Below are 22594 nucleotides of genomic sequence, written 5' to 3'. Positions count from 1 at the left end.
GTATGAAAATTATTGCGAAAACAAAAGAAAGTAATTTTGTTGTTTGAAATTAAATAAACAATGAATAAGAACTTTGTGAGCTACATCATAATTCGTACCATAGAAAATATTTTTTTATGCTTGCAATCCATTAGACAGTGAAACACTCCAATTTATAGACCTCTCGCTCGGCTCGTTTTTCCGCTTAGCATAATTGTATTAGAAATTGGACTTTATGCTAATGCAACAGAATTTATTTTTGCAGGGAATTAAAGCTGAAGTGCACAATCATGTTTAGGTAGCACGTCTCTGGATTTAGCATCCTACCTACCGGTAGCGATGCGACTCGCACAGAAAGAGTTCCGTACCATCGTACAAGAAATAACATTTTTTACGTTTTTGTTAATTTTCATGGCGGCTTTTTAATTTATTTATTTTTTTGTTTTAGCGGCAATATTAATTTATTTTTTGTTTTAGCAGCAATATGTGTATTTACCATCGATGTAATTTACACATGGTGTGAAAATGTCAACTCACTACTCTTATTACGCTTCAAGATATATAGCCCGCTGACAGACGGACAGACGGACGTGGATGGATAGCAAAGGCTTAGTAGGTAATAGGGGGATCCTTTGGGTAGGGAACCCTAAAACCAGAGAAGAGGATTTAACTTATAAGTTACAACCTTGGTTGCAACATCAAAAAGAAATCTATCATGCTAGAAAAAGAAATGGAAGAGTTATCAAAAATTATTGTCAAAGTATGTAAATTTTTAATCCTGTATATATTTTATTTTAGAGTAAAATTTGTCTTGTTTGTTACCAATTTTAATGAAATGGAAAGAAAGTAAAATCAAAAACTGTAAGTAGAGAATTTTATAAAACCATTTACCTAATCAAAATTCATAATCATTTATATTATTAGAGTACGAGAGTTGGTTATTGTAACGAAATCTCATCTAAATCTATTATAAAAAATAATTTATCGATAAGATTATTGAATATTTAACACAAACAGTATCAATAGCATATAAACTACATATCGTGGATATTACAATTGAATTACATGATGTCCTAAAAGTTCTAAAACTTAGTTATCTAAACTTAGCCCACATATATGAAAAAATCACAAGAATAATATAACACAACACTTAAACAACAAAACCTAGATATATAAAAGATGGCACTAATATATATTTCAATGTAAACAGTGTTGGTAGAACTAGTTTTTAACTAATAAAATGTAAATGTGTGTATGCGTGTTACAAAGTTTTCTAAATAATTAAGAGCAATAAATTCTTAGCCAACTCTATACAAATTAGCTGTAAAAACGAAGAAAGATACTGATGTTTTTGGTTACAGCAAAGAGTCTTCTAAAATTCTGGATGCATAAGAAGACAAACCTCGACGTGTAACAATGCCTAAACCAAAGAACGATCACATAGAGAAAACAGCAAAGTTAATATTCAAAAACTCCAGAAACACTATAAATACATACTCGAAGACGTATTCTGGTGCATCGCAGATTTATACAAAAAGTCTAATTCTACGACTAAAACAGAATATACCCAACGCAGAATACTATCAAGAAAATGGCCGAGTTAAACGAGATTTAAGCATAGAAACAGATATTTGCATTTTGAGAGGATACTATAAGAAAAGAAGAAATAGATTTATTAATCGTGGAACTGTTTCCACGAAATCTAAATATTCTGTTAATCGTACTGAAATAGATACTATCGATGAATTTAAATATGACAGCAGTGCTTGCGGAGACAGTAAAGGAAGTGTGAAATTAAAGAATGCACATTTCAATGTAAACCTAACCTCATTCGTTCTACGGAACCTAAAAAAACTATTGAATGACTGGGTTAAAAAATACTTGTTGGATAGCGATGAGACAAACGAAAAAATCGAAACGGTTCTTGATTCAATATTACATAAGCTAGATGTTCAAATAAAAGACACCGTGTCTTCACTTACCTACACTGTAGATATAGAAGTAATAGATCAAGAACAAAATCAAATATCCCATCACATAAAATCCCAAGCCGCTAAACACAGGCAAAGACAAGGAAGTCTGAGTGTACCTTTACTTGGTAAAAGCTTTAGGATTCTGTCCACCCTTAGTGTCCCTAAAAACATAAATAGGCCTAAAACTTCAAAATGTTCCTGGAGCCAACTGAACAAAATTCGTCATAAGAAGATTTTATTGTCGAATAATGGATCAAGCAAGTATCTATTTACTTATTCTAGTTTAAACTTTTTAACACTTCCAACGAATTGTTTGACAAAACGTTGCGCCACGTACCAACAAGATATTCCCAGGAAAAATAAATACCAACAAAAATGTCTTGTTACACCAGAAAATTTTGACAGTTTTACAGCAAATTCAGCGTTTGATACTATTCCAAGTATTTATAAGAATATATACAAAGAACTTAGACATAAAGGACTTCATGATTCCAGAACCAGCGATCGAAGTAAAAAGAATGTACATGAACAAAATAATAGTGAACCATTAGCATCTATTGATTTTAAGAATCAAAGTTGTCATTTTCTTAAAAATAAGCAAATACAAGAAACAGAACAGACCAGTTCCTTAATTAAAGCAAGTGTTGATAAAAAATTAAAGAAAGTTACTAGAAGACGTAAAAAAAGCATTTCAAGCAAACATAAAAAGTTCACATATTACTTTCGGAAATCAAAAACCCATACCCAACGGAAAATAGATCTGTTATATCATTTTCAAAGTATTTTTGAAATGATTTCTTCTCAAAAAGGGGGAGATGTGAAATTAGACATTCACGTAAATGTGTTTCCTTTAAGTGATAGTAAAACAGGAAAAGATGCAGTTAATACTTGTGAGTATTCATATCCACTCATCAGCGCTAACATGAATACACCGGTTAATCCAAACACTGTATACGGTGACTCAGTGCATCATGAAAATAACATTATACCATTGCTCGATGGAGCTGTTAGCCAAGCTAAATATATTATGAATGGAGAAACATCCACAGGAAGCTCTGGAAATAACAATCCTAAAGACAATAAAGCTAGTAATTATATTGATGAAAATACAGAAATAGCTCAAGAATTAAGTGAAATCAAAATGATTATCAAATCTTTAGCAAGTACTATGGAAAAGTTTTTTAACGAACATATTACTAAAAGAAGTAAAAACAAAGATATTTCAAGCAGTCATAAAGATAACACGAAAGAATATCTAGTAGAAAATTTAGCTAAACCATCTATAGGTGTTCAATTTTCAAACAGATTTGTACAAGATGATGACGATTCCGGAATAAAACTGAAAAAAGACCCCAAAAAGAAACACACAGAATATAACCCCTGTCTTATTAAAAGAAGTACTTCATATAACATTATAGATAGTGAATCTATACTTAAAGTCACTGATTTGACTTCCGCAGTTAAAGGTGAAACTAATGCCAGAAGCAGAGTAGATAATGCTTTAACATGTTCTTTGCCGAAAACAAAATCATTATTCGAAGTATCTTGTGCGAAATGCGATGAAAAATCGTCAGCTATTCACTACGATGACTTAATGAAACAAGAGTATATTTACAATGTTTGTGAGCGTAAACACAGACCTTATTCTCCAGATAAAGATACATTTCAGCATGTAAAACCACCATTCGATGAAGGTGATACAAAAGTTGAAGAAAAACTAGAACGGACTCAAAGCGTAAAATCGGTAAACCGCGGCGATAACGAGAAGTGCAGCTCAACTATTTTTATAGACATCGAAACAAAAACACATGGCAAGAAAATTACTATTCGACCTCGTACTGGAATAAGATTTTGCGAGGGCTGTTGTTATTGCATTTTGCTTTGGATTCCAGTTCTTGTGATTTTATGGTTATTCCACGAATATGTTTTGAAACACTATCTACCGGAAGATTTTTCACTACGTAGATTATTAAGGTCAAAGAGAGATTATATTAATGATACATATTTACGCCTTACACTTGCTGATTTGGGGTTTTAATTGATTTGTTAAAAATATATTACTTTTTAATATATTTAATGCTTGATAATATATTAAAGTGTTTTTTTTTTCACTAGCAGCTCTGTTATATTTATCAAAATATACAAGGGTTATGTATTTTTATTTTACTCTTCATACTCTGAATAGTTTTTACACTATGTATAAGTACATGATTATAGATGTCACTAACTACTAAATATTTAAACACTTTCACAATGAGATATAACTAAATCTTGTAATTTTTACATAATATTATGTGGCCACTGATCAGCGATCACAAGATATTAACTAAGTTTTGTTTCAAACTTTTTACTATTTCTTCTCAACTCAGTATGTCATTCATAGTCAACTCTAGTAATATATTTGTTTTAGAGCTACCTTCAAGAAAGTAAACTAAAAATGGAATTTACAACTAAAAATGGTATAGAAAACAATAATACGGGCATGATAAATATAAACTCGTACGAATATTTAAAAACTTCACCGCAAATTGCTGTAAACGATGTAACGCCTATTATAAGTCAAATAACCAACTTTGAAGAAAATGGTAGAATGCAATCGTCAGTCCCATTATCAGATGTAACATTATCAAGTTTTAACCAATGTTCACGGCATAGGGTAAGCGTGTGTAACCAAAGTAGTGAGAAAAGTTTTACTAACAGTTTAACTGTATTTCTCAAAGATGTAATTGAAGAAAATTACACTAATGCGTTGATTCCTCAAACCCAAGAAATATTATTTAGTTCGCCCAAACGCTGTAAGAAGTTACGTAGAAAAAAGTTACTTCAAACATTAAATAAACGAAAATTTCGAATTATTCCATTTAATTATAAACATCGAGAGCAAAATATAAAACGAAAATTAAAAACGTATAGTAAAAAAACAAAAAGAAACTATTCTCATCCAAGGCAAATCCAACAAGAACTCAGAATAAATTCCGTTTTAAAAGTTGTCTCTCGTACAAGAATTTTGAAGAAAGTTCTATCGAAAGCAAACCTTTTAGATCAAGCTGGCATAACATTTCTCAAAGACGTTAACCAAGATAAAATATTGCATACGGATGCTAGCGATGATACTTTAACTCGCATAAATAGTGAATCATCACAAAATGATAGTACTAGCACTAAGACTGTACCCTCAGTTGTTGAAATTCCAACTAAAATGTCTGCATCAGAACCAGCATCAACACATACGTTAATACAAACTCAAAATGTAAGTTTAGAATCTCAGCCATCTAATGAAACAACTTGTATTCATGAAAATAAGATATATCCCATAAATAACAGTACAGAAGAATCAAGACACGAAATAATTGTCAAAACTGATATCATTAGCGTAGCGGTGGCACAAATTAATGATGCATCAATTTTGAAATATCAAACAGGTGTGAGTAGCGAACAAAGTCGAGAGGAAATGTTGTATAAGGAAAATCTTACAAGTGCTGAAAGTTTTAATACTGAATCAGATACTGCTAAAATGTCATCCCTAGAGATAACCGAAAAGGATGCAAAAAATAATCATTTGTTGGCAAACAATGATGATAAAAATTGCATAGTTCTTACTGACATGATCAACACTTTTGGCAAGAGCAGTACTGCTACATTAAATATTGCGAAAACAAGCTCATATTTCACAGACAATTCCGATTCTTTAGATATATTCTCAAATGAAACTCTTACACCTTCATCCAAACTAACCAATCAAACGGAACCGTGTATTTATTACAAACCAACTCGCAACGGAGAAGAGGTTAAGTGCACATTATTAGACACCATTATTAACGTAGAAATGTTTAAAATGCCTATTACTAGCTCAGAGAATGAATATAGTACAAGAAATTCAAACAATATCATAATTACCGATGAATTAGGCAAAATGCCATTTCCAAATAAAGTGCAGGCAATAGATAAGTATTCAAAAAATGTTATTCAAAAATCATTCAGCGTAGATAACGAGGGTGATCGTCCTAAAAATGTCATTTTACCCAACGAAGATACAATCAGATCAATTATAACAGAAACAGAAAAACCAGATAAGAAATCGTGCTCCGAAGAGTTTCGTAACTTTGTACCACCACAAGAGATGCTGGACAAATTAATTGTATATTTTGATATGAGAATAAGAAGATTGGAAGATTCACTAGTGAAACAAATTAGAAACGAGCTAAAAGAATCATTAACTAAATTTGAAAAATATTTTCCATCCTCATTAGATGAAAATGATTTTTTAAGAAACGGTAATATATATAATAATGTAAATGAAAGTGATATAAGCAAAATGGAATCAGGGCGATTAACGTATTTTGATGAAAGTATGCAATGTGATCTTGTGCAGAACGAAGCTATCGACGAATTAATCAAAAAGTCCAAAATGAAAGTTGAAGGGAATACTGTCATTGTTGAGGATTTTCCACTGAAATTAATAAAGAGTCGGGTGAAAATAAAGAAAGTTAATGATTCTTTCGAGATCATCAAATCTGTTAGACCTTGTACTTCAGAAGGTAGGGGAAAAGGCGACTCCTTATTGACTTTATCTTCTGAAGGTGTTGGAGTTAAAAAGTTGAATGACTTCCACCAACGAAATCGTCTTGTGAAGTATGTGTTAGCTCCCATTAATTTCTTTAAGGCAAACGTGCTCGTGATCACAAGTGTTCCAGCGTTTTTTGTTTTTATATTTCTTGTGTACCGATTTTTTCTTTTATTAATATGATTTTGGTGAGCTATCTTTTGTTTTTTTTTTAATTTAAGTTCAACACGTCCTATCTATATATTCCATGGGATAGAGTCCTTTCCGAGAGTCCTCTCCTTGCTCGCAACGTCTTAAGATGAATGAGACGGGTCTGGCCCGCGAAATTCTCAATTAATTTGGTTTTTCGCAATATGTAAACAAATACGACAACGTAGGCTTATGGCACTTTAATTGCGGCAATGGCAGTATCATCCTTACAGTTTTGTATAAAAATCTTACTTGAAAGGGTCCAGTTTAAGAAGTTAATTCTAGTATCGACTAGTTTGTGAGTTATAGTCGATACTAGAACTAACTTCTTTAAGCAGAACAAGCAGATGTGTTCAGCGACCAATCAGACTAAATGATGTGAAAAAATTATCACGTCATCTTTTAAAAATCTGATTGATCCACTGTCATTGACTGAACACCGGTCAACTTAGATGGACAAAGTCTCAGGCAAAGTTAGAGGGATAATAAAAGAAGGAATTTTATATTTATGTTTGTTAATAAATTATTTATTCAATTGTCTCATTGAATGAGACTATGGGATGGGTGATGTTTGTTTTGGACAAGTTGTATAAAAAGCTGCAATAAATAGGTATGTGCAAATATCTTGACTGGAAATCGGTTGTAGATTAACTAATTTTGGACATTTCATAAAGGTCTAGTAAAGGTTTGTAATATTATTGCTGTTGGGCCAGCACTAAATGTCCAGATCGGTCCAACGTGAAAATCGGTCGAACTCGGCGACTCCTGAAAAAAAAACAAAAATAAGGTTTCACTAAATTTTTCTGAAAATATTAATTATTATTAATAAATATTACATTTTTAAAAACCTATATCCACGCGGGTATAGGTTTTTTAAAATACCGTGGGAACTCATTGATTTTCCGGGATAAAAAGTAGCCTGTGTTAATCCAGGGTATAATCTATCTCCATTCCTTACAGCCAAATCCTTCTAGTAGTTTTGCGTAAAATAATCCACCCATACATGCAAACTTTCGCGGTTATTATATTAGTAGGATTAAACAAAAAATTCTACGTAAGTATTTATCAATCACCTGAGTTTTGCGTTTCTCCTTCCAGTGGCAACAGCTGTAGCTTCGGTCACTGCTGGTGCATCTTGATCTTGACGCTGTAAAAAATAATATGTCTTTGAACAAAAAAAGAAGATAAAGACCAGATAGACCGCGTTGAGGTTCCAAAGAACTCCGGCAATCCTGTATTAGAAAACGCAGCTTTAAAACGTGTACTCCGTTTTGTAAATAATGTGTAATCAATCTAAATTAAACAATCTGGGATAATAGCTCGTTCACACAGGCTGCGAAAGCGTAGACGTAGCGCGTACCATTGCGTTGTAATGTATGGAAATGTATGAAACATGGCACACTGCTTGCGTAAAGCGTGGACGTATGCGTAACCCCGTGTGTTAGGGGTTTACGCGCGTCACTACGCACGTGTCACGTGTACGTGCTTGGTGTGCTCGGGCTATATCGGATACATCGATGACCGGAAATAACTTACGTAACATTATTTCCCTACTTAACTTTTAATTTTTCTATCATTATTTATTTACAAGTGTAAATAAAAAATTTATAACACCGCTGACAAGAAAGTTACAGTAACTAGAAAATAGCTGATAACTTTCAAACGGCTGAACCGATTTTCTTGGATTATAGCTAAGAACACTCTCGATCAAGCCCACCTTTCAAACAAAAAAAAACTAAAATCGGTTCATTAGTTTAGGAGCTACGATGCCACAGACAGACACACAGATACACACGGCAAACTGATAACGCCCCTCTTTTTGGTCAGGTTTAAAAAACACAATTATTGGTTACGGTCAGGGGTTATTATGCCCGATTTTTTAAACTTACTTCTTCCCGTGCTGATTCAGTAGTAGTCTGATACCGAGGATCTTCCTGTACTTTAGGTATAGGAGCTCCATACTGCGCGAACACTCGGGGCTGGGTCCTGAAAAGAAAACATGTAAACATCATTGGCGACAAAATATTTTTGATAGCCTCCCTGGCGGAGTGGTAAGCGCTGTGGTCTTATTAGTGGGAGGTCCCAGGTTTGATTCCCGGCAAGGGTTTGGAATTTTATAATTTCTGGTCTAATCTGGTGGGAGGCTTCGGCCGTGGCTAGTTACCACCCTACTGGCAAAGCCGTGCCGCCAAGCGATTAATGCCGTGTAGAAACCAAATTAGTATGGGTTTCATAAAAAAAGTCATACCCCTTCCAGGTTAGCCTGATTGTATCTTAGACTGTATCATCACTTACCACCAGGTAAAATTGCCGTCAAGGGCTAACTTGTATCTGGCTTATTGGTGCTTATTGGCATAGATTGAGTGTATTATTTTCCTCAAGAAATTTAATATAACTATCACACATTTCAAAGCATTGAACCGAGCATCAATATGCGTATCGCACGATGGATAATATGGGACAATGTGTCTGACTTAATCAGTCAAAACATTACCAAATACGGCGCAGGAATTTTAATTCGAAGAGTAAGCTGACCTTGAGAGTTTGTGACCTAGTTGAGACAGCGTCCCGACTGCGATCGTCTTAGCAAACGCTAAATCTATACTACTAAATAAAATTGGAGTGTCTGTCTGTAATTTCGAAATAACTACCGCATATTAAGGTCATATGGTTATTTGAACGATACCATAACTGAATCACACGTTTTCAAAATTTTTGTCTGTCTGTCTGTTTGAAAAGGCTAATCTTTGGAACGGCCGAACCGATTTTGACGGGATTTTCACAGACAAGTAGAGGATTGACCAGGGAATAACATAGGCTACTTTTTAACCGACTTTCAAAAAGGGAGTTGTGTTTTTCTACCTATGTACACCGAAATCTCCGAGATTTCTGAACCGATTTGCGTCATTTCTTTTTTAAATCGATAGAGGAACTTTGCGACATTGTTTCATAAAAAATTTGGATTCCAACTCTCAATCCTGATGCTGCAGGGGATCTGACCAATCCACGCGGGCGAAGCTGCGGGCATCAGCTAGTATTATAGTAAAATTGTTTTTCTGTTGCTTGGTAAATTTTAATGCTGTAGTACATTTATATTTGTGAACTCAGAATTTTCTCCTCTTTCATTTCACACCCCACTCGATACAATAGCAAAAAAAAAAATTTTTGGAGACCCCCATTTTTTTCATGTACCATCCGTTAGGTCAATTTTTTGGTATACAATGTAGCTTATGTCACCCGGACCTTTACGACGAATTGATTGACACCTCATTCATCAAAATCGGCCCAGTAGTTTAGGTGCTACGGTGGAACACACAGAATCTGGATACAAACATACACACATACATAGACTGATAAAATCATAACCAGGATGGGTTTTGGCTTTGCCGCAGTCGGGTAAAAAAATGTTTACGCTTATTAGTACGGATATTTTGACCCTAGAAGATAACTGGATGGGTGCCCAAACTAGAATGCCCTCATAAGAAAGCTCAGAGTCATTCAGCAGGCGATGAGAAGAGCTATGCTTAGAGTTTCTCTACGTGATAAAATCAGAAATGAGGAGATCCGTAGGAGAACCAGGAGTAACCAACTAGCTCATAGGGTTGCGAAGCTGAAGTAACAATAGGCGGGGCACATAAATGGAAAAATCGATGGATATTGGGGTCTCAAGGTGCTAGAATGACTATCTCGACATCAAACGAGTCGCAGGGAGCCATTGGATTCAGGCGGCGCAAGACCGTAGCGTGTAGAAGATCGTTAATTTCAGAAGATTTCTTACAGTCTATCAGTAAATCTACTATATTCACCATAAAAAATAATAATTAACGTGAATTAAAATAAGAAACCTATTAATTGTTTCTATTTTTTATCTTAATCATTTTACAGATTTCTAAATTTTTAACTTTTTAATTAATTGCTTTTTCACGCACCCCTACACATTTTCACTCTCTTATAATCTCGCTCACACACTCTCTATCACGCACACACACTCGCGCATACACACACACCCACACACACACACACACGCACGCACGCACGCACGCGCACACACACACACACACACACACACACACACATACACACACACACACACACACACACACACACACATACATACACACAGAAACTCACATACAAACACACACCCACACACTGTGCACCCTACTTTTTTATTTCCCTATTTATTTTTAGATAACTGAGGGAGAGGGCTGGCTATCCTTAACACAGATGTAAAAAATCTAGCTAGGATAGCCAGTCCTTGATCTTGCAACACTCAAAAACAAAGCTATGTTACTAATTACTAATTATCTAACTTTGTCATCAAAAATTTGTTAACTACCAAATTGTATAATAATCTAGTCTTAGTACATTGTTCAACAGTGTTTAAATTTGTGTGTTTATGTGTTTATGTTTTGCTCAATAAAATTTATTATTATTATAATTCAGGCTCAAACCGAGAGTCCCCTCACTCTAGTTCACTTTGTAGTTACAGTGTGACGATTTTTTTTTTTTTTTATGGAGACAAACAGTATTAAAAATAAACAAAAGGTAGCACAAATACAAAGCACACACACCACAACAGTCTCCAACGAAAAGTTATCACAAAATTAAAACACACAATAGCCGGGTATAAGAAGGTACATAGGGGAAAAAACAGAAAATAGGTAAATTACATAAATAATAAAGCAAAAACAAAAACAAAAACGAAACAAAACTGACTAGTGAAGCTAGTGAAGTTTTGGATATAATGTCCCTAATTGCAGATTTATACTTATGAGGAGAGAGATGAAAATATCGTAATTTGAAAATTGCTGATTGAACTGGTTGCAACTTCTTCTAATAAATGTGTTGGTACGAGGGCGGCACTGAAAATTTCGGGAATCAAGGAAGTGACACAACATTACTATTTAAAAATGTATTTATTGCTTTTCGAAGTATTCTCCGCGAAATTTGACACATTTTTCCATACGATGGAACCAATCATTGAAGCAACCATTCCATTCGGAAGTTGGGGTCTCCAAAATGGCCGTTTTGTAGGCGTCCACAGCTTCTTCAGGTGATGAAAATCTCTGACCACGCAATGTATTCTTTATTTTAGGGAAAATACAGAAATCATTAGGGCTTAGGTCGGGGCTGTACGGCGGATGGTCTAATAATTCTATGTTTTCTTGCTCTAAAAACTCTTTTGTTCTGTGCGCGGTGTGAGAACTCGCATTGTCGTGATGGAGGATGATGCGGCGGTCGCAGTTCTCTTTACGGAGTTCAGAAACGACCTGTGGCAAACAAATGCTAGGATACCATTCAGCATTAACCGTTCTTTGTCCCTCAAGAGGAATAGTCGCAACATGGCCGGTTTTGGAGACAAACGTGGCCACCATTTTTTTTGCAACACTTCGTGAACGAACAATTTTTGTTGGCTTTAACTCATTTTCGAACACCTAAACTCGTGACTGGTTTTTTGTTTCGAGTTCGTACGCATATATCCAGGATTCATCACCTGATACGATGCTGTATACAGCATTTGAGGATCCTGCGTGGAATCTTTCGAGAGTTCTGACGCACCAAGTAACGCGAGCCGCTTTTTGCTCTTCACAGAGCAAATGAGGTATCCATCGGGAAAACAACTTTTTTACACCTAATTGTTCATGCAAGATTATTTGTATTTGACTCATGCCAATGTCTAAAGTTGCCTGAATTTCGCGGTATGTCACATGTCGATCTTCCTCAATCAGCTTACGCACAGCATCAACGTTTTCTTGGGTGACTGCAGTTTTTGGACGACCTTGACGGGGATCATCACTGAGCTTGATACGTCCACGTTGACATTCAGCAAATCAGCGATAAATTGTGGTTTTAGATGGGGCTTCATCACCAAATGCAGAAATCATCCGGTCGACACACTCTTTTTGTGTTAAACCACTTCGAAAGTCATAATAAATCATCGCTCTAGAATTTTCTCGAGTCAATTCCATTTTCTCAACGACTAAACAAGTTAGACAAGACCTTGTGACAAGACCGAGAATCTTTTTCTAAATAAATAAATGGTATTCGATTTTTAAAACCTAGGAGTTTTCAATTAAAAAGATTTTAATATAACAGGGACAGTGGAAATATTCCATTCCCGATACTTTCAGTGCAGCCTATGTAGCATGTCTTGTCTTGCTTGGTTCTATGCAGAACAATTTCGGATGCCTAGAGTTAATCCGTGGACATCTTAAGGAAATTTTAGAGATTAAGTAAGGAGAGTCAACGCCGTTGTTCAGGAGCTTATATAAAAGGGTTTGATCTCTTTGACGATCGCGATGATTGGCTGACATTTGTGTATTGGCTAAAATATAAATTCAGGTAATCATAGCAATTGCGACTGTGACAATATAATAATCACGTTTCGTTCTAAGGAGGCAAGAATATGTTAGAAAGAAGAAAACAGTAAACTAACCTTGTGCCAAATGCTGTAGCGACCGCAGTCACTCTAGGGCCTTCTCCCTCTTGATCATTCTCTTCTTCTTCTGTTTGTTCAATGTCATTTCCTTGTTGGTTAATATCTAGACCACTTTGTAAAGGTTGACCATCTTGAGGAGCTTGTTGAGGATATTGCTGCTGTGGATACTGATTCTGATAAAACTGCTCTTGATTTTGATAAGCAACTTGTGGCTGAGGTTGGGCTACAAATAAAGGTTGTTCAGGAGTCTGATATTGATTCGGTTGGAACTGCGCCTGGTAAAACTGAGGTTGGTAGTTTTGATAGACGACTTGTTGGTCTGTTGGTTCGATTTCTTCAACGTCTTTCGGTCGCTCTGGTTGTAAGAATTGCTTTGGCTGCGGTTGAGGCTGGAACTGCAATTGTGGCTGAGGGAATTGATTTGGCTGAACAGGTTGAGGTTGGAACTGCAACTGCGGTTGAGGAAATTGATTTGGTTGAATAGGTTGAGGTTGGAACTGTAACTGTGGTTGTTGGAATTGATCAGGCTGAGCCGGTTGAGGTTGGAATTGCAGTTGTGGCTGTGGGTATTGATTGGGTTGCGCTAATTGTGGTTGAACTTGGAACTGTGGTTGAGGTTGATATTGAACTTGTTGTGGGAATTGATTCGATTGCACCGCTTGGGGTTGCAGTTGTATCGGTTGAGGTTGGAATTGAAATTGAGACTGTTGGAACTGATCCGGTTGAATCTGATTTAATGGTTGACGCTGTAAAATTACCCTCTGCGCTTGAATTTTGGGGAAGTTTTGGCCTTGTTTAGGTTGTCTTTCGAGAGGTTCAACATCACGCTCATCATTTTGATCAGGCTCCTCGTTTTGAGCGGGATCAACAGGTTGGATAGGTTGGACGGGTTGTACACGTTGGACAGGTTGATATTGATTAATCGGTTCCTGAAGAAAACCAGGTCCTTGTTGAACTATTATAGGATTTTGGGCAAAGCCTTGGCCTTGATTTTGAGCCTGTTGAGCCAATAACTCTCGCTGAGCCAACACTGACGGTAATGCTGTTAGATGAGCAGGTCCATCAAAGCCTGCTGATCGGCCGTCTTGTAACTGGGCAGGTTGGTAAAATAAAGGTGCTCTAAGTTGACCGAATTGTTGCAAAGGTACGAACTGTGGCTGTAATTTCAACTGAGCCAAAGGATTCAGGAATATTTCAGGTGGATACTCTTGCAGGTTTTGTTTTGTCACTTCTACAGCGACTTTGTCTTTTTGGTCTTTTGTATTAACCTTCCTTCCATCGTCTAAAATTTCCCCTTCGTTCAGATTTAAGGATTCAGTGGTTGTTTCAGCTTGGGTTGTTCTAAATTCGGGTCTTGAGGTTGTGGTAGTTGTTGCTTGTGAAGCGAATTGTCTTGGTGATTGTTGGTTTGGTAATCCGTTGTTTGGGACCCTGGCAAGTCTGTTCTCGAACTCTCTCTGCCTTGCGAATTGGCGTGCCTTTTCTAGCTGTTGCTGGTACTGTAAATTTTAGATGTTTTTAATTAATTATATTATTAATGGTTATTTTAGTGAAGTGTTTTTGTGGGGTCAATGAAGCCGTAAAACAGCCAATCTTCGAAAGTCCTCAGGAACAGCTCCGATTTTGGCGTTTTTTTAATTGGATTGCGTGCTTATAAGATGTATAATCCACCCTTGTTTTGAAGGTAAACTTATAATATGTAGCAAGACACAAAACGCCACAAATAATACGTCAACTGCCTGCAGTTCCTATCAAAAACGTTGAACAATAATGGAAAAGCTAATAAATACCTGTGCTTGTTGAAAACTGGGGTTTAGCCTTCCAATATCAGCATTAATACTGGGCCCAGTGTACTGTTGGCCGTTGATTGGTGACACTTCGAATATTGGCTGAGGTTCGATGCTGGGTAGACCTTGAACTGATACGTCGCCTTCATCGAAGTTGTTTGGTGTTAGGGGTCTCCTTGGGTCCACTGGTGGTAAGTACTGCTGTTGGGGAGCCTGTTGAAAAAAATATAATACTAGTAGATAATTGAAGCCTCAATAGCTCAACGGTTGAGGAGCGGACTGAATTCCGAAAGATCGGCGGTTCAAACCCCACCCGTTGCACTATTGTCGTACCTACTCCTAATACAGCTTTGCGCTTAGTTGGAGGGGAAAGGGGAATATTAGATGGCTAATAATTTAAAAAAAATGCCCACGACTTCGTTCGCGTGGATTTAACTTTTTAAAAATTCTGCGAGAAACTCTTTTTTTCCCGGGGTAAAATGCCTTTGGTTGTTCGGTTCCAAATTTAGCAAACTATTTCAGTATAGCTTTAGTCAAAACTGGCTAAGCAGATCGGCTGTGAATATGTATGAACATTGATCAGTCAAACTACCCATTTACTAAATTTGTATATAGATTAAAATTATTCTTTAAAATTATTTAAATAATACCTGCTTTTTCTGAGTGTCGCTTATAATACTATAAGCGTCGGTCAGAAAAAGCAGGTAACTTAAACCAGGACCAGAAACTTATTGGAAGTCCTCCCAAAACCTACGCGAAGAACACAGACCAAACGGGTAGAGGTCATCCGAGAGTTTTATTCTAAAAAACTATTGGCAAAATAAATACTTACCACAAACTGTGTCCTCTCCGGTGTAACAAAAGCAGGTCCATCAGGTCTCCAGCCACTGGGTGCGTATGGACCTTCTGCCACCACTCCACTCAACAGCAACGACACCAATGTTAACAGTTCCTGCAAAATTTAAAAATCCCCGACACAAAAACCTCTATAAGAAAACTAGAAAAGAGCGGATAACTTTCAAACGGCTGAACCGATTTTCTTCGATTATAGCTAAGAACACTCTCGATCAAGCCACCTTTCAAACAAAAACAATCTAAATTAAAATCGGTTCATTCGTTTAGGAGCTACGATGCCACAGACAGATACACAAATAATATACAGATACACAGATACACACGTCAAACTTATAACACCCCTCTTTTTGGGTCGAGGGTTAAAAACGTGCAAACATACTCACTCTCTAAAAGCATACAGAGTGAAGTTAAACAGAATCTCCGGCATCAGTTTTCCCTCCCACTTTTAATATGGGTACCTTCAAGTCAAGAGTGAATAGGCAACTTCTAGGCAAGCGCGCTCCATCTTAGGCTGCATCACTTGCAAGCAGGTCTGATTGCAGACAAGCGCTAGTCTATATAATTTAAAAAAAAAAACCGCTTATCACCGCTTCTTAGATAGTAGGTATCAATAGTTAAGCGCAATTTTTTTTTTAGGGTTTTAGCGATGTCTTTTTTATGGTTCCGTACATCAAAAGGAAAAAAGGAACCCTTATAGGATCACTTCGCTATCTGTTTGTCTGACGTGTGCGTTTCAAAACCTGGGTACTGCCCGTTGACCTACAATTATGAAATTTGGCAGGTAGCAAAGTCTCATAGCACGAGTAAAGGAAAAAATCCGAAAACCATGAATTTGTGGTGAAATCACAAATTTGTATTCCCAACCAATTAAAATTAGTTTGGTAAATCACATATAGATGCCGCTGTCCGTCATTAACGTGCAGTGTTGCACATAAAAGTAGTATATCTTGTACTATGGTACGGAACCCTTTGTTTGCGAGTCCGACTCACACTTGCCCGTTTTTTTTTAACACGATTTCCACCTATCAACTACACAAGCACTTAACCAACTACACAAAAAAAGCGTGTAATCACCTTCATTTTCGTTCACTTTCGCTTATACCATGCGTGCGCGCATCGCTTTTATAGACAATAGGTCTGAAAATTGGCATTCCTAACGCGTGCATTATCGACCTTTGCTGCCTTTTTCAAAACGGCACCTAAAATTTATGATGTCATGCTAATATCGACCTTATTATATGAGAGGGAAGAACTGGGCATATTTTTTGTACCAGTAAAAACAAAGTTGTCATAACCAAAGGCTTACAATAAGGATATTTTTAGGTGCATTCATGAACATCAAAGAATTGTTGCAATAAAAGTTAGTATAGATTCGTATTAAAGTAAAATGAAAAAGCCTTGACCATCAATTCTGCTCCACCAATGGGCCTAATGGTATACTATTAGATAGACCTAGAAAGTGACATAGGCTATTTTGTCCCAGGTATTTGAAAAGGTTCCGGAATTTAAAAGCCTAGATCCAAGCGAGCAAGTCGCGGGCATCGCAAGTTAATAATTTGAGCAGCTAATCTAATTTGTCATATCTGTACATTGTCTGGTGGGAGGCTTCGGCCGTGGCTAGTTACCACCCGACCGGCAAAGACGTGCTGCCAAGCGATTCAGCGTAGTTCCAGTACGATGCCATGTAAAGGAGTATGGGTTTAATGAAAACTGTCATACCGCTTCCAGGTTAGCCTGCTTCGATCTTAGACTGCATCATCACTTACCACCAGGTGAGATTGCAGTCAAGGGCTAACTTGTATCTGAATAAATAGAACCCAAAGGAGTATGGGTTTAATGAAAACTGCCATACCCCTTCCAGGTTAGCCTGCTTCCCTCTTAGACTGCATCATCACTTACCACAAGGTGAGACTGCAGTCAAGGGCTAACTTGTAAAAAAAACATTGTGGATAAAGATAAATGATTAATTAAAAAAATCGTCTCTACGGGATTTAGATTTTTTGATCCCTTGGAAACTTTTGGTTTACTCTTTTACGGGTAAAATGTAACCTTTCTTCACGATGCAACCAATCTCTGTATGTACCGTACCTACTTCAAAATCGGTTTAACGGATGGGATTTAAAAACCTAGCAGATAGACAGACACATTTTCGCAATTATAATATTAATATGAATAATGATAAAATATAGGTAATTAGGTAGGTATGGGTTTCATTTTCCAATCTTTTCTAACATGGGTACAAATACCTACCTCAGAATAAAATATTTTCCACATTATCTGATACGTCGAGTGATTTAGTGCGTAACTTTGATAGAGTCAGTGGAGTTTTGGTTCCGAGTTCCGATGTTTTTATCTGTTTGTCACGTGAATTTCTAACATAACATATTTTTATCTTTTAAAAGTTTTTTTTGGTAAAAAAATAACTAGTGATTTGTGACTCTATTGATAGAGAAGATAATGAGTGTTAGACTCGGAAAATAGAAATTCTTTTCAAAAAACCGCCTTCCAAAGCCTTAAAAAATAATTTTACTAATAAATATTCTACAAATAGGTACGTTGAAATCCGGATTCTATTACCTACTATTTTTTTCATGTTGTACCATAGTTGTACTTTGCAGTCTAGAAACCAAAATGAATTGACTGGTCTAAATCGAATTCTATCCTTTTAATTTAGGAGTTGTTTACATTATTAGCCACATTTTTATCCCATATTTGTCTTATGAAATATGTAAAATGCGATATTAATATAAAAGAACACACTAGTCTATTCAGTGTACGCAACCAGTCACACAATGAGTCCTCCGCACTGCTTTATGTGCGGCCACTCGACTGAAAACTGTGAATTTCACGTTACTTCCCATCGAGTAGGTATTCCTTTTATAATAGTAGGTAGGTACGTTAAAATAGAAAGCCATACATTTTATACATCTCTTGTAAAATGTGTAAAATGGGATCACACTAATATTATAAAGGAGAAAGTTTGTGTGTGTGTGTGTGTGTGTGTGTGTGTGTGTGTGTGTGTGTGTGTGTGTGTGTGTGTGTATGTTTGTTACTCCTTCACGCAAAAACTATTGGACGGATTGGGCTGAAATTTAGAATGGAGATAGATTATACCCTGGATTAGCACATAGGCTACTTTTTATCCCGGAAAATCAAAGAGTTCCCTCGGGAATTTTAAAAACCTACATCCACGCGAACGAAGTCGCGGGCATCAGCTAGTATTATTATAAAAGAACACTAGTCTATTCAGTGTACGCAACCAGTCACACAATGAGTCCTCCGCACTGCTTTATGTGCGGCCACTCGACTGAAAACTGTGAATTTCACGTAACTTCCCATCGAGTAGGTATTCCTTTTATAATAGTAGGTAGGTACGTTAAAATAGAAAGCCATACATTTTATACATCTCTTGTAAAATGTGTAAAATGGGATCACACTAATATTATAAAGGAGAAAGTTTGTATGTGTGTGTGTGTGTGTGTGTGTGTGTGTGTGTGTGTGTGTGTGTGTGTGTATGTTTGTTACTCCTTCACGCAAAAACTATTGGACGGATTGGGCTGAAATTTAGAATGGAGATAGATTATACCCTGGATTAGCACATAGGCTACTTTTTATCCCGGAAAATCAAAGAGTTCCCTCGGGAATTTTAAAAACCTACATCCACGCGAACGAAGTCGCGGGCATCAGCTAGTATTATTATAAAAGAACACTAGTCTATTCAGTGTACGCAACCAGTCACACAATGAGTCCTCCGCACTGCTTTATGTGCGGCCACTCGACTGAAAACTGTGAAATTCACGTCAGACGTTCCGCCCAGTGGATATTCCTTTTATAATGGGACATTTAATGCATGCACAGATTCATACTAACCGCACGAGAAAATGGTTAAAAGAGATGTGAATTTAACGGGGCGATGAAATTATTTACAAATCGTATGGTGTAAATTGAAACTTTTTGCAAATAATTGTCTCATTTACATAAATATCGCCGACTAGCTGACGCCCGCGACTTCGTCCGCGTGGATTTAGGTTTTTCGAAATCCGGTGGGAACTCTTTGATTTTCCGGGATAAAAAGTAGCCTATGTGCTAATCCAGGATGTTATCTATCTCCATTCCGAATTTCAGCTAAATCCGTCCAGTGGTTTTTGCGTGAAGGAGTAACAAACATACTCACACATACAAACTTTCGCCTTTATAATATTAGTGTGATTAGTGTGATGTGATATAAAGAACCGAGCGTACCAACCGGGAACCCATTCACCCTAGTGTGAGAGTCACTCACTCACACTGACACGTACGTCGATGGGTTCCGTAGAAGAAATAATACTTTTTAATTGTTTGTCATGGTGGCCATTTTGCAATTTTTATTATTTGTTGTTATAGCGGCAATAGAAATACACATTCTGTGAAAATTTCAACTCACCACCTATTACGGTTCACGAGATACAGGACAGACGCACGGACGGACGGACAGTGGAGGCTAGTAACGTATGTATGTATGTGTTTATATCCAAATTCTGTGTGTTCCACCGTATTGCCTAAACTACTGGGCCGATTTTGATGTATGAGGTGTTAATTGATTCTTTGTAAAGATCCGGGTGACATAGGCTATATTTTATACAAAAAAAATCACTTAACGTATGTTACGTCAAAAAAAGTGAAGGTCTCCAAAAATTTTTTTTTGCTAGGTACTGTATCGAGTGGAATGTCAAATGAAAGAGGAGAAAATTCTGAGCTCATAAATACAAATGTTAAACAACATTAAAAGATATCAAGCGACAGAAAAACAATTTTACTCTAATATTTCAGCGTTTATTAAGACGATCGCAGTCGGGTTTTAGTTTTCAACTTTATCTTGTCAAGTTTAATTATTGCTAGGAACTGGAGAACCCTGAACCCAAATGGTCCATAAGCTTTAAGGCCGATTCACACCAAGCACGTACACGTGACACGTGCGTAGTGACGCGCGTAAACTTCTAACACACCGGGTTACGCATACGTCCACGCTTTACGCAAGCGGTGTGCCATGTTTCATACAGTTCCATACATTACAACGGAACGGTACGCGCTACATCTACGCTTACGCAGCTTGTGTGAATGAGCTATTAATTGAGATAGGTACTAGTTAGTTATTTACTATGTGATAGTCTTTGATGAGGGTAAGTCAAGTAAATTAATGTTCGTCATGAAAGACTTCATGTTATTTATTTAGTGCTTGAATAGTACCAGCCCGTTTGGAGGATGGCTAAGCGAGTCTGATTTAAGGGTTGTCGCACATAATTTTTTTCTTATTATTTCTATTTTTATATTTTATTTATATTAAGGTTGTTTTTTTTTTCTCTCTCGTCTGGCTTTACAAAGATTAGCCAATGTCAAGTTTGTAGTTATTTGTAACAAGTTAGGGAAACTATACAAGTATGGACCCCGTCTGTGCCGGCGCTCGCCGACACACGCACGACACCCCCTTAGAGCGCTTTCCAGTCAGTTTTAACAAAAAAAAAACACTCCAAAAGGCAGAGCACGCCCGCCAGCTAACACCAACACAGACGAAGTCCCTTAAGGTTGTCCTTTTTCCTCCCTTCATCCCTATTTTGTATCCCAAATCGTGGTTTTCCCTGTCTGTCTGTCTGTCGGTCCTGTTCATCCATCCATCTGTCTGCCAGCGAGCAGTATCTCATGAACCGCAATAGATAGAGTTCACAGGATATGCATTTAACAACCCTAATTTGTCTCTTTCACTGATTAAAATAATACATTTTCGGAATGTTTACCAGCAAATATAAATACTTCTTGACATTTGAATGAGAGGAATTTTGGCAAAATCTCTGGAGTAGTACGAAAAGTTATTTGCTTAGTAAAGTACCTACGTATCCCGGGTTCGATTCCCTGTTGGGTACGTGTCGTCATAACAAATAATCATCACTAGCTGATGCCCGCGACTTCGTTCGCGTGGATGTAGGTTTTTTTGGGTAAAAATCCCGGGAACTCTTTGATTTTCCGGGATAAAAAGTAGCCTACGTGCTACAGGGTATAAACTATCTCCATTCTGAATTTCAGCCCAATTCGTCCAGTAGTTTTTGCGTGAAGGAGTAACAAACACACACACACACATACAAACTTTCGCCTTTATAATATTAGTGTGATTCATGTCAACCCATCGCCAGCCCACTACTGAACGCGGGTTTCCTCTCAGAATAAGAAATAGGGCTCTTCTCAAATAAAAACCACGCGTGCAAAGTGCGAACTGCCAGAGAGTTATGATAACTGGGGAGGTTTATCTATACTAATACTATACTAATACAATATATACTAATAAATAAAATTGAAGTGTCTGTCTGTTTGAACAGGCTAATCTTCGGAATGGCTAAACCTATTTTGACGGGACTTTCACAGACAAGTAGAGGATTAACCAAGGAGTAACATAGGCTACTTTTTTAACCGACTTTGAAAAATGGAATTGCGTTTTTCTACCTATGTACACTGATATCTCCGAGATTTCTGAACTGATTTGCATATTTTTTTAATCGTTAACTTTGCGACATTGTTCCATAAAAAATTTGGATTCCAACTCCTCAATCCTGATGCTGCAGGGGATCTGACCAATCCACGCGGGCGCAGCTGCGGGCATCATCTAGTGGTAACTAAAATACTTACATTTAACCACCTATTTATTATTACCTTTTCAATCAAATCAATTTACTTTTTTTTAATGAAAATCACACTATCACACTAATATTATAAAGGCGAAAGTTTGTATGTGTGTGTGTGTGTGTGTGTGTGTGTGTTTGTTACTCCTTCACGCAAA

At 36.8% G+C, this 22594-nt stretch overlaps 2 protein-coding genes across 6 annotated transcripts; one reads left to right on the top strand and one right to left on the bottom strand.

The window, feature by feature from the left end:
* Positions 1 to 670: 670 nt before the first annotated feature.
* LOC123878096 lies at positions 671 to 6699 on the top strand. Of its 5 annotated transcripts, none has more exons than XM_045925160.1 (2): positions 671 to 739; positions 4363 to 6699. In XM_045925160.1, exons 1-2 carry the CDS (start codon positions 695 to 697, stop codon positions 6697 to 6699), a joined length of 2382 nt encoding a protein of 793 aa, XP_045781116.1. In that variant the 5' UTR covers positions 671 to 694. The 5 variants fall into 5 exon arrangements, with proteins under 5 accessions (XP_045781116.1, XP_045781114.1, XP_045781112.1 ...); XM_045925158.1 differs by lacking the exon at positions 4363 to 6699 and adding an exon at positions 1346 to 4020 and having other exon boundaries at positions 671 to 840; XM_045925156.1 differs by lacking the exon at positions 4363 to 6699 and adding an exon at positions 1341 to 4020 and having other exon boundaries at positions 671 to 840.
* Positions 6700 to 7061: 362 nt separating this feature from the next.
* On the bottom strand, positions 7062 to 17159 carry LOC123878098 (altered inheritance of mitochondria protein 3-like). Its single transcript, XM_045925163.1, has 7 exons — positions 16864 to 17159; positions 15767 to 15886; positions 14938 to 15147; positions 13145 to 14646; positions 8595 to 8691; positions 7779 to 7852; positions 7062 to 7470 (listed from the first exon to the last, which is right to left on the bottom strand). The coding sequence occupies exons 1-7, from the start codon at positions 16867 to 16869 to the stop codon at positions 7401 to 7403; spliced, it is 2079 nt and encodes a 692-aa protein (XP_045781119.1). The 5' UTR covers positions 16870 to 17159; the 3' UTR covers positions 7062 to 7400.
* Positions 17160 to 22594: the final 5435 nt, after the last annotated feature.

Source organism: Maniola jurtina, chromosome 25, assembly GCF_905333055.1.
Source record: "Maniola jurtina chromosome 25, ilManJurt1.1, whole genome shotgun sequence".
Lineage (NCBI taxonomy): Eukaryota > Metazoa > Arthropoda > Insecta > Lepidoptera > Nymphalidae > Maniola > Maniola jurtina.
This window is presented reverse-complemented; position numbering and strand designations above follow the sequence as displayed.